Source organism: Eptatretus burgeri, chromosome 16 (genome assembly GCF_056783735.1).
Source record: "Eptatretus burgeri isolate ZD-2024b chromosome 16, Ebu_testis_v1, whole genome shotgun sequence".
Lineage (NCBI taxonomy): Eukaryota > Metazoa > Chordata > Myxini > Myxiniformes > Myxinidae > Eptatretus > Eptatretus burgeri.
The window spans coordinates 60055245-60068417 of NC_140976.1; the positions used below are offsets into that span (position 1 = coordinate 60055245).

The window sequence follows — 13173 nt, forward strand, 5'->3', positions numbered from 1 at the left end:
GGGACGGGGAACATGGCGAAGAGAAGATGGACATTTCAGGGACTTTCAGGAAGGAAAGCAGGAGAAATGAAGGAAGTGGGCTTGGGTGGATTATCGGGGGTAGAAAAGATCGAGGATTTGGATGGGGGAAGATAAGAGGTGGTGGTGAACAGCTGTTTTGAAAGCCTGGAGGGAAGAATGGGAAAGAATAGAGTGAGGAAGTTTATTCCAAAGGCGGGAAAAAAGAGGAATGAAAGAGTGAAGATGAGCAGTGATTCGTGATTTTGGTAGTTTTACCAGAAGGGGGTTGTTGGCGGACCTTGAGCGCCCTGTGGAAATGTGGTGGGGACAAATCGCAGAGAGAGCAGGGGGGGCAAGGCTGGAGAGGAGTCGGTAGAGGACAGAAAGACCACCGACCAACCTGCGGTGATTGAGTGAGAGGCCCAAAGACTCAGCTTCATTGCGGGAGATGCCGATGATCTTAAATGCCCTCGTTTCGACAGCGTGAAGCCGAGAAAGGTGGGAGGCAGGAGCACCAGCCCAGAGGGGGAGAGCAGTACTCCATCAGGCTACGGACAAAAGCTTTGTAAGTGGTCAGGAGCTCAAGAGGGCCGAGGAAGGACTTAGCACGACGGAGGATTCCCAGTCGGCGACTGGCTTTTGAGGCGAGGTTGGAAATGTGACTTTCCCAGGAAAGGTCATGGCAGATAGTGAGACCTAGAAGCTTGAAAGAAAAGACTTCTTCCAGAGGATTGTTGAGAAAGTGGATGGGGGGGGTTTGTAAACGGTCCTTTCGAAGAGACACAGTGAGAGTGTGAGATTTGTCTGGATTGAAAGACATGTTCCACGTGTTGGACCAGTTTGTGATTTTATCCAGATCTGCAGTGAGCGAAGAAGCTGCTGCTTGCCGGTCTGAGGGATGACAGATGGTACGGCAGAGGGTGGAGTCGTCGGCAAAGAGAAATAGAGGATTTTCCAGGGAGTCCGAGAGATCATTGATGAAAACCAGAAAAAGAACAGGGCCCAGAACGCTACCTTGAGGAACTCCAGCCTGCACAGGAAGAGGGGATGAAAGAACTCCATTTAGGGCCACACGTTGACTGCGACAGGAGAGGAAGTCTGCGAGCCATGAGTGGAGATGGCCTTGAATAACATGGGAAGAGAGTTTGGTGAGTAGGGCAGGGTGCCAGACTGTGTCAAAAGCACGTGATATGTCCAGGGATACGGCTCGGATTTCCTGTCTGGCATTGAGGACCTCCATCCATTGATGGGAGAGCAGAAGCAGCATATCCAGGGTAGAGTGACCTGGTCTGAAACCAAATTGATGATTGGAAATCAAGCCATTGGAGAAGAGGAAGGATTTCATATCTGAGGCGATGATGGATTCCATCACCTTGCTGATGATTGGGAGAAGGCTGATTGGTCTGTAGTTACAGGGATCTGTTTTTGCACCTTTTTTATGCAGGGCAGTGATGTTAGCAGATTTCCAAGCAGATGGCAGATGACCTTGGGCAAATGAGAGGGTGAATAGAACAGAGTGGGTGAGCAAGAGCAGAAGAGCAGGCTTTGAGGACACGTGGGCTGATGCCGTCTGGACCGGTTGCAGAATCTGACTCGAGGTTTGAAAGCAAGCTCTCCACCTTGTCAGGAGAAAAGGATACAGAGTCCAGGGACAGTTGGGTGCGACTGGGTAAAATGGGTAGAGATAGTGATGGGTTTAGGACACAAGATTTAGCTGCAAACACCGAGTTTAGACATTCAGCTTTATCACGTGTGGAATCAGCAGTGCATCCATTTGAGGTAAGGGAGGGAATGGAGGGGGAACATACACCAGAAACAGATTTGATTAAACGCCACCAGGATTTTGAGGAGGGAGAGCGGTTTGAGAGTTCAGACTTGAGATGAGAAAGATGTTGTTTTCTGGCTCTCCTGAGGGTAGATACACACTTGTTCCGAGCTTTGTGGAAGGAACTGAGATTGCCCTCAGTTGGGTTTGCTTTCCATGAGGCAAAGGCAAGTTGTTTCAGGACAACTGCCTCACCACAAGCTTCAGTAAACCAAGGGCGGGAGGAAGGGTAAGACAACTGAACACGAGAGGGGATAAATCTGTGCATGAGGGAGAGCAAGTTTCTTTGAAAGAATTCCCAGGATGAGTTGATGTTTGAGAAAGTAGTGATAGGAGACCAGTCTGTCAGTTTGATGGCTGCTCGGAGACCCTGCCAGTCGGCTTGAGTGAAATGCCAGACTCGACGGCGGTGAGGTGGTTCTCTGATAACAGCCAGAGAGATGTCCACTTTGACAAGGACGTGGTCAGAAGAACCGATTGGAGCGAAGGAAGAGCAGCAGATATTGTCAGGGAAATTTGTCAAAATCAGATCCAGAAGAGATGGAGTACCATTGGTTGAGATCCGGGTCGGGAAGTTGACCGATTGAGTCAGTCCCAATGAGTCGCAGAAAGCTTTTGCTGAGGTGCCATGGCAGGTGAGAGAGGTACCCACACCGAGCCAACTGGCGTGATGACAATTGAAGTCACCACATAAGAGGAAGAGAGAGTTTGGATGAGAAGATAGAAGATGGTCCATGTTTTCGGATAGTGAGGTGTAGATGGAGTCATCACTGTTCGGTGGACGGTACAGTACACATATAAACATGAGGTGGGAGTGGAGGGGAAGCCGAAGCCAGAGGTATTCCTGGGGGTGTGGGGGAGTGAGAGCAGTGCATGGAGAGTGAGGAATAGAGTCTTTGATGAAGAGAGCAACACCTCCACCAGGACGAGGCTCAGGTCTGTCATACCGTAAGAGGGAGTAGCCAGGGAGAGATACTTGGGAGTCAGACACGTCTTGGGAGAGGAAAGTTTCTGTTAGGCAGATAATGTCTGGTTTGTCAGTGGCAACCTGTATGGAATGATCTGAAAGGTTTGAGCGAAGGCCCCGGATATTTGAGGTCCACACTTTTAATGAAGAGGAAGGGGAGGAGGCTTTGGGTGCAGGAGGTGGAGGGGGAGGGGAGGGTAGGACAAGGGATGAGGGGGCAGGTAAGGAGGGTTGCTGAAGGAGTGTGGGGTATTGCAGAACAGCGAGGGGAGGGGGCCGAATGAGGAGGAGAAAAGGCTCTGTGGTGCTGGGGGAGAGGGGGGACAAGAGACAAGGAAGAAGGCAGTTGAGGATTTGAGGAGGTGGAGTGAAGAGATGGAGGTGAGAGGGCAGTGGAGGGAGGCAGGTTGGTGGATGAGAGGGGGGCAACTTTGAGAAGGAAGAGTGAGGGGGATGAAAGGTGGGAGAAAGGTGAGGGGGATTTTTGAGAGAGGTGAGAGGGAGGCTTGGAGGGAGAAGAGTGGGATGGTTGCTTTGAGAGTGAGAGTGAGGGGTGAGGGGGTGAGTTGGCACTGAAGTTGGAAAAAGAATGGTTGATGGAAAGCGAGCATCCATGGCAAACTGTGGTTTTTAAAAGTTTTAGGTCAGAGATGCGATTTAACACAATTCTTGATGGATGCAATGAAGGCGAATTCAGAGCATGGAGAGAAGAAGCGCTGTAATAGTTGGATTTTTTAGACAAGGAATGAAGGAGAGGTCGAAATGAGAGCAGTCTGTTAAAATAGCAGAAGAGTAGTGCATTGTGAAACAGTAAAGAGTACCACATGTGTGAGAGAGGAAGATGAAGCATTATAAGATCGTTTTTGTAGTTAAAAATAATGTATGAGAGAGTTCAACAGATTACGTCATGGAAGTGTAAAAAAAAAAAAAAAAAAAAAAAAAAACGAGGAAGAAGACGAGGAGGAAGTTAAGAGGAAGAAGAAGAATCGGGAGAAGGTGAGCGTGTTGTTGTTGTAGGGTATTTTTTTTTTTATTTTTTTATTTTTTTTTTGAGATAAGAAAGAGATTAGTTGGGAGAATGGGGGATGTTTGGAAAGTGGGGAGTATCAAAATTGAAGGTAATGGGGAGGATAGAAATTGAAGGTAATGGGGAGAAAAAACAAACAAACAAAAAAAAAAAACGATCGAACACCGAGTGGAACCTAGGCCTAGGCCTCAAGCACAGGTAAGAACGTCGACAAAAATACTCACAAAATGGCACGATTTTTGAAACAAAACCGAACTAGCAACACACAGTAACATGTAGGTGAGAAAATTAAACAGTTAAAACGGGACAAATAACAACCGGAAACTTAGCTTTGAGAACGTTAACAGGGAGCCCCAAAGGAGACCTCTCGCTGCTCTAAAACCGGAACCGGAAGTGATGGCTGCATTAAATGGCTGCATCTCCACTATTGAAAGTAGACGCTTGCGCTCAACAATTGGATTTTTTTTACACTCAACGACTTTTAAACGGTACCACTCAGCTATTTTCATTGTTTACAATGAACGATTTAAATTGCTGTCACTCGCCTTTGTTTTTTGACGCTGGGGCTTGGAAATTTTAATCGTTTCTATTGAACGTGCTAAATCGCTCAAACCCCACTATTGAAAGTAGACGCTTGCGCTCAACAATTGGATTTTTTTTACACTCAACGACTTTTAAACGGTACCACTCAGCTAGTTTCATTGTTTACAATGAACGATTTAAATTGCTGTCACTCGCCTTTGTTTTTTGTTTTTTTTTTTTTTTTTTTTTTTTTTGACGCTGGGGTTTTGAAATTTGAAACGTTTCTTCTGAACGAGTTAAAACGCTCAAACTCGACTATTTTAAATAGACAATGCTGATGGACAATTGGAATCATAGCCAAGCTAGACATCGAAGTGTGAACATCCTCGTCATGCCGAAGAAAAGTTTGCAGAATGCTGCAAATAAGTGTCCTGGCCGTGGCCGTGGACGCTGACGCAAGGACGATCCATTATACCGACGTCTTTCAGCCTATGAGTAACTTAAAAGTAACGTCTGTCAATGTGTGGCAACGATCGCGTAACGTGCCAACAACACGTTAATCATAGGTTAGAAATAAGTTTCGGGTACGCTAAACATTACCTCGGCGTGTCTCAACTTATGATTAACTTACAAGTAGCATGTGTTGACGTCTGTCAACGATCGCAGACCGTGCATACAACTTGTGGCCAGCGTAGCGGAACGTGTGAGTCATACGCCGGCATACGTCGTGAAATTTCAAGCATGAAAAAATTTGAGGACAACCGAAAAGTACAACGTTTAAAGCCAACGTACAACGACGTATGGCAGTGTTTTTCAGCGTGCTCTCAATGTTATCAAAACTTACCCATAACGTATTCAATGTGTGCCAGCGTTTTAGAAATTTTTTTTTAAAAATCGGCATACGTTGGCTAAAACGTCAAGGTGTGACCGGGCCTTTACCGTGGGGTAGGAGTGCCAATGGTAAATGGCAGCGAATGTCATGGCAAGCAAAGACAGGGAGGTAAACTTGATTTTAATTAACTCTGTGTGTAAGTATAACAGCAGTTGTTACTTCAATGCAAGTGATAATTCATGGAATGATGTGAACATTCCGTACGGGCACACACTACTTTTGGATAGTGATGACTTACTGTATTCTAATAATTTCTCGATTTCTTATCCGCATTTATAGATAAACACAATACCCCAATCCAGTCGTCGTTTATGAGAGTGAAGGAACGGCCTGTGTGGTTGTTGTTTCTGGCACGCACGTACGGCCACGCGAGAGCGAAGGAACGGCCTGTGTAGTTGTTTCTGGCAAGCGGTTTTAAAGTATATATATATATATATATATTTTTTTTTTGCACGTACAGCCACGCACGTACGGGCACATGAAAGCGAAGGAACGGCTTGTGTGGTTGTTGTTTCTGGCACGCAGTTTGAGTTTTTTGCGGGGGGGGAGGGGGAGGGTTTGCACGTACGGCCACGCATCTACGGGCATGCACTAGTCTATCTATAATTCCAGCAGTGTGTGTGTGTGTGTGTGTGTGTGTGTGTGTGTGTGTGTGTGTGTGTGTGTGTGTGTGTGTGTGTGTGTGTGTGTGTGTGTGTGTGTGTGTGTGTGTGTGTGTGTGTGTGTGTGTGTGTGTGTGACCGCCGTTTCTCGACAACCACTGGTCCGATCTAATTGAAACTTGCCAGATATATAGCTGGGGACCTGAGGATGTGCCTTTTCAAGGTTTGATATTAATCGAAAAGTGCTTCCCAAGTTATGGCCATTTATTTACCAACCAATGACAGGAACCGTTGCTGCGGCTATTTTTTTTATCAACCAATGACAGGAAGCGTTGCTGCGAAGCCGCGGCCATTTTTTTTAATCAACCAATGACAGGAAGCGTTGCTGCGTAGCCGTGGTCGATGGGGAAGAGAAACTCAGCCGCGTTCGCCATTACGGGTTTTTCTCTTCTCTTCTCTTCTCTGTGTTTTTCCTTGCGAAAAGGCAAAATACGTTGGCGCTAATTGAATAATTGGTTAAAACTAATGATTTATCAAAACCTTGGCAGATCCAGCAACCTCCGTATTCTTGCCCTGGACGAGGAAACAAAGGAGAAGCGCCGTTTCCTCAGCGATGTTGTTTATGAAGAGGTGCTAACGAGATAAAAGTGTGTACAATGTACATGGAGACGATTTTTATTTTTACTTATTTATTGAAGAAAAATTGTTCCAAAAATAATTTATCAAAAAAAGTGCACAACTTTTTTTTGTTTCCAATTGTCGAAATGCTGTGGCCTTTGGAAGTGTTAAGGAATTCAGCTCAACTCAACATGCTTGCCAACGAAATACATCTCAATTTGGTGGTAAAAACGATTCACAACGACGGCTTTCCTTACTCATTGCTCTGCAGTCTGCATTCAACCCCTTCATTTGTCATCTCATCTATCTATAATTCCAGCAATCTCTGTGTGTATGTGTGTGTGTCTGTGTCTGTGTCTGTGTCTGTGTCTGTGTCTGTGTCTGTGTCTGTGTCTGTGTCTGTGTCTGTGTCTGTGCGTGTCTGTGCGTGTCTGTGCGTGTCTGTGCGTGTCTGTGCGTGTCTGTGCGTGTCTGTGCGTGTCTGTGCGTGTCTGTGCGTGTCTGTGCGTGTCTGTGTCTGTGCGTGTCTGTGCGTGTCTGTGCGTGTCTGTGAGTGTCTGTGCGTGTCTGTGCGTGTCTGTGCGTGTCTGTGCGTGTCTGTGCGTGTCTGTGCGTGTCTGTGCGTGTCTGTGCGTGTCTGTGCGTGTCTGTGCGTGTCTGTGCGTGTCTGTGCGTGTCTGTGCGTGTCTGTGCGTGTCTGTGCGTGTCTGTGCGTGTCTGTGCGTGTCTGTGCGTGTCTGTGCGTGTCTGTGCGTGTCTGTGCGTGTCTGTGCGTGTCTGTGCGTGTCTGTGCGTGTCTGTGCGTGTCTGTGCGTGTCTGTGCGTGTCTGTGCGTGTCTGTGCGTGTCTGTGCGTGTCTGTGCGTGTCTGTGCGTGTCTGTGCGTGTCTGTGCGTGTCTGTGCGTGTCTGTGCGTGTCTGTGCGTGTCTGTGCGTGTCTGTGCGTGTCTGTGCGTGTCTGTGAGCGCCTGTGCGTGCCTGTGCGTGCCTGTGCGTGCCTGTGCGTCTGTGACCGCTGTTTCCCGACAACCACTGGTCCGATCTCATTGAAACTTGCCAGCTATATTGTTGGGGACCTGAGTATGTGCCTTTTCAAGATTTGATATTAAACGGACAAGTGATTCCCGAGTTATGGCCATTTATTTACCAACCAATCACAGGACAGCTTGCTGCGTAGGCCGGTGCACGGCCGGCTGACGATGACGTCACGTGCCGTGCTGGTTACGATGGGGATCGATCGGTGCCTGAGTTACCGTGGGGTAGGAGTGCCAATGGTAAATGGCAGCGAATGTCATGGCAAGCAAAGACAGGGAGGTAAACTTGATTTTAATTAACTCTGTGTGTAAGTATCACAGCAGTTGTTACTTCAATGCAAGCGATAATTCGTAGAATGATGTGAACATTCCGTACGGGCACGCACTACTTTTGGATAGTGATGACTTAGTGTATTCTAATAATTTCTTGATTTCTTATCCGCATTTATAGATAAACACAATGCCCCAATCCATTCGTCATTTATGAGAGCGAAGGAATGGTCTGTGTGGTTGTTTGAAAGTTTTATTTTTTTTTTATTTTTTTTGCATGTACGGCCATGCACATATGGGCACGCGGGAGCGAAGGAACGGCCTGTGTAGTTGTTTCTGGCACACGGTTTGAAAGTTTTTTTTTTTTAGTTTTTTTTGTATGTATGGCAACGCACGTACGGCCACGCGAGAGCGAAGGAACGGCATGTGTGGTTGTTTCTGGCAAGTGGTTTTAAAGTATATATATTGTTGTGGTTACCAAATTCGCAAACCACCATTCAGGTCCCTTAGGTGAGGTATTTCGGTAAGTACATGTGTAGTTAGGCCCAAACCCGTTGTCTAGTGGGAATACATGTCATTTATGCGTGCTGCGACTCTTCAGGATAGCCGTTTTTCTTTTACTATCTTTATTTTGGACCAACCGCCATTGTTACCACCACCAACCACATCAACCACCCACCGCGGCGCCGCTTCACGTCACACCTCGCAACCGTCGCATCGCCACCGTTCTTGCGCCGCTTGTGGGTACCGGTGTTGGACTCGTGCAGGGCGCGCGCCGAACAGCGTGTACAAAACCACGGATTTTCTGCTTCAAAAACGGATCAAAAACGACACACGCCCACTTTTGTGCCGTCCAATCGGTGAGCGAGGGGCGATTTGGCCCCGCCTCCAGGGCGTTGGAGGGCGATCGATATATGCAAATTTATGGATCAAAAAGCATTCACGCCCACTTTTTCTCGGGCCAATGGGGAGCGAGGTGAAAGGTCGAAGGGAGGGGGTCAAAGATGAGAGGGCGAAGCCACGGGGCTGATATAAGCGACCGTGTTCGTCAGTCCAGTGAGTAGTAGAGTCGAGAGGGAACAGAGAGTTAAGACTTCACGGGCGGTGGAGTTGGCAAGAAGGAGCTGGTCGTCGTGTGCGTTGGAGTCGGAGCGGAGGGGACGGAGCTGTGGAGAGGCGGCGAGGGCAGACGAGGGGGTGCTCGCGTCGTGCAGGGAGCTGCACCCCAGGGAGGCCGACAGCGCGACCTGGCCGAGGTGGAGACGCTCGTCGCGGGACAATAAAAATCCTCTATACCCCGAGCATCAGCAACCCCCTCCTGTTTCCCCCCGCGCTGAGATAGTGCGACCAAGGGGGCCCCTTTCCCACCCCCTACCAGACACTGCCCGCGAGGCCCGCGGAGTTGAGGCACCATCGCCGCTCCGCGTCTCATCACCAGACGGGTAGGCCCGACCCGGTCTCGGCCTCAGGCCCGCCTCATCCTTGAGGGTATTCTTTTCCTTGGTTTTGGGTATGTGTTGTCGGCGCCGTCTGTGAAGTAAAATTGTATAAGTGTTGCCATGTGCTCGGTAGTCGGTATTAGCTCTGCATTGTGTCTTCGCTTTTACATTTGCTTTTTGTGTAAATTGCATTGTGTTTTTTCTATGTGCTTTTGGTGGAATTGAATATGTGTGCTTTCCGTTCGTCGCGAATAAATGTGCTTTGTGTTGAACTGTTTCCCGCTTCGCTTCGTCATTTCCTTCATTGAATCCTCATCTTGCTTCACGTAAAGGGTTGGTAGTGGGCTGAATACGCCCGATAATTAATCGAACCGTCGAGGTCGACGATAACACCGCTCGGTTATCCCGATAGTACGGAACGGGTCGCTTAAGTGGCCCGTGTCCGAAGTCGACCTGCGGCGAGGTGCGATCGCCCGGTCTACCCTCCGCGTGGGTACTTAGGTAGGTCGAATTTGGCGAGCAACCCTATCCCACGCGGGGGCTGATTGGCTCGATCGCGGTGAGACCGAAAGGTCCACCCGTGACTGGTTCCCGGCGTTAGTCCGAGAGGGTCACGACTGGATTGTCCGTCCGGTGGGCGACGTGCCGCGATTCGAGTTACGTGGCCGTCAGCACGCCGGCGGGCGCAAATCCGCAACAATATATATATATATATATATATATATATATATATATATATATATATATATATATATATATATATATATATATATATATATATTTGTTTGTTTTTTTTTTGCATGTACAGCCACGCACGTACGGGCACGTGAAAGCGAAGGAACGGCTTGTGTGGTTGTTGTTTCTGGCACGCGGTTTGAGTTTTTTGTGGGGGAGGGGGGGAGGGTTTGCACGTACGGTCACACATCTACGGGCATGCACTAGTATATTCACATTACGATATGCCAAGAATACAGCACTTATAACTGTAAAATGGGGTGTGAAAGGAAAAAGCAAGTAAGTAATTCAAGTAGTACCTTGTGGATGGTGACACGGTAGACATTGGTGTCATCAACAAACCAGATGATCTGATTCGAGAAAAGCTCTCCGTAATTCTGGGAGGAGAGGTAAGGCTCAGTTGGTTCAGAGGAATAGAGTTGCAGACCTTTACGAATGCGCTCACGCAAGACGTAGAGCGCTGGGTTGGCCTTCATGATCTTGGCCATGGCCTGTTGGATGAGCGGCTTGCATCCTGGGAACCAGTTCCCATATGCACTGAAAGAGTGGGAACATGTATGGTACTTCAAATCAATGCAAACTACAACTTTATCAAACAATAGCATTCAAAATTGTGTGCGCACACGCACACGCAAAAAAAAGGAGAGTCTGCTGTTTGGCTTGATTTATGTCAACAAGTGGTAAGGTTAAGATATTGGAAAAATCGATTTGGAACATCAAACTTTTGTTTCCAACCCTTCAATAAATTAGGATGACTGAAATACATGTTTCAGATTTTAAAGAAGAAAATGACAAAAAGAGAATAACCAGGTCGTACATGCGGAACAACTCATAAACGAACAACATGGTGGTATCGGATTTATTCGGCGTGGGGTACTACAAATGTGTTCTAACTTTTGCTCGACAGATAAACTAATTTTGAATGGGCCTGACATTTCACAAGCGTTTGGTGATGTGGCTTTACAAAAGAGCACAACTGCCTCAATGAATACTCCTTCCACGCAGGTTATCATCCTTTTCCGGCAGGCTTTTGGGGTTAGATGCAGTTAGTCATTAACCTTCGAGGAAGCTTTGCACCAATACAGGTTGTCATCCCCAGCCAGGTACCTTCAGAACAGACAGCTGTTCACCACCATCTCAGATCAGATTATCCTCCATCCAAAACAATCTTTTCTTCCCATGTTAAAACCCAGCCCCCACCCCCCCCCCCGACACCCCAACCGCCTACTCCCAAGCCCACCCAATTCCAAATTTCTAGTTTTCCCTCCCTAAGAATTTGCTTCAGGTGTCGAGCTTGTCTACCTCATGCATTTTCCCCTACTCCCCTTTCCTCCCCACTTCTCTTATTTGTCAGTCACCCTCTTTTGTCAAATGGCAGGGATTGCAATCTGCCCTCTCACAGAAGGATTGAACCAATTTCCACAGCATCTGATATTGACTTTGCATGGGAATATTTTCACAAAAGCCTCCATTCTCTAATGCACCGACTGGTTTATCCGACGACCCACCTGCAGTTGTCCTATCCATCTTCTAGGTCTAGGCAATGGCACACTGAATAGAGTGGGGAGGCATAGCTGGAGTCAAGCAGCTTGCTTTCTTAGCATGGAAACTAACGTGAGAGTAACTTTCATCAATTCCAGAAGGCTCGCAACAAGTGCGTATCTCCTTCCAGAGGCAAGCCAGATAACACCATTTTGCAAATGCTCAAGCTGAACTCTCCATCCAGTCTCCTTCCTCCAACTCATAGTGGCACCTTGTCAGTTTGTCTCTGGCGTATGCTCTCCATCCCTCGCTTCAAATTGAATCATTGCAGACTCCCCCCCCACCCACCCCCCAAATAAGGCACAATGCCAAAGCTGTTGTACCCAACACATCCTGCTCTGTCCCCACATTACCCCCTCATACTCACTGTGGATTGGATGTTGTTTACTACTCAACCGAGAAGGTACAATAAGTTCTGTCTTGCCTTGCCCTTGCTTCAATGACAGACTCAGAAGGCCTCAATGCCCACACTCTTCAATCCTGCTCTGTCGATATTGCTTCCTCTGTCTCCAATATTCAGTCAGTCCTCCTTTGACTGCCTCCCATCAAGCTTGGAAGTCAACAAACATCACTCCCATCGATAAGAAGGGTGCAAAAACAGACCCCATCAATGACAGACCCGTGATCTTCCTTGCAATTAAGAGCAAAGTGATATAATTCGTCATTGCTGCTGATGCCATCTTTCCTGTTTTCAGACAGTCTAATCCCTGACCATTAGTTTGGATGGCATCCCAGTGTCTCAACTCAGGACATGCTGCTGTTCTCTCACGGCAATGGTGGGAGGCCCCAAATGTCAATCAAGAGGTCAGGATTGTCTCCTTGGACACATCTGAAGCATTCGACACGGTCTGGCGTCCCACTTGCTTGCTAAGCTCTCTGTCTGTGGCATCGTTAGCTACCTGCATTCTTGTATCTCTGACTTCCTCCACTCACATATCACCGTGTTGCTAATAATTGAACACTCTCTTACCTTCTCCCGGTGAAGGGTTGAGTTCCCCATGGCAGTATTTTGGGCCCAGTGTTGGTCCATAAAAAAAATTACAATTCAAAGCTCTGAATAAAGCATAAAAAAAGAAAATTCATTTGTTGAGAGCTCTTGCTCATCTTGGTCTGAATGGTTGTACCTGTGAAGGTTGTATGCAAGATCGATTGCAATAAGCAGACCAGTGGGTGACGGATAGATGCTCATGTTGTCAGTCGTGTAATCCAAGAACTTTGCTCGAGCGTAGCGCTCAATATCATGAGAATCGTAGTCACCCCAGCGAAGCTGAATGTCGAGCCAGTACTTTTGCGTCGTAGTGCTGTCCATAACATCCCTAGGAAACAAATTTGCTTTTTTGCATTTCAATTCTACTACAAAACACTTCATTTCACTTTCAGCAAACTGAAGAACAACACAAAGAATAATAATCAAAATGCAATCCATCCAAAGGGATTCGTAAAGTACTTTGAGTCAGCAAGCAGGGATGGCCTGGACACATTCCACTTGTAGGCAGAGAAAAGCAGGATATCTGCACACGACGAGTTCATTTTGTACGATTTCCGTGGATGAATCGTTTCCTTTTGCACAGTCTCTATCTCCAGGGCATCAAGTTCCTGGTCAAACACCTGCATAAAGGAAATTTGTATCATGGGTTGGTGCGGATCGGGGCTAATCGATCACCTTTAGCCAATTGACTTGATGCAATCAGCCAAAAATTA

At 47.3% G+C, this 13173-nt stretch overlaps 1 protein-coding gene across 3 annotated transcripts in view; it reads right to left on the minus strand.

Moving 5' to 3' along the window:
* The window catches only part of PRPF8 (pre-mRNA processing factor 8), an 83420-nt gene that overhangs the window by 20397 nt on the left and 49850 nt on the right, over positions 1-13173 (minus strand). For all 3 annotated transcript variants that reach the window (XM_085859256.1, XM_085859258.1, XM_085859257.1), the window contains 3 exons: positions 12920-13080; positions 12597-12788; positions 10230-10467 (listed from right to left, as the gene is read on the minus strand). In XM_085859256.1, coding sequence (XP_085715382.1) covers positions 10230-10467; positions 12597-12788; positions 12920-13080 — 591 coding nt within the window. The remainder of the gene's footprint in view (positions 1-10229; positions 10468-12596; positions 12789-12919; positions 13081-13173) is intronic.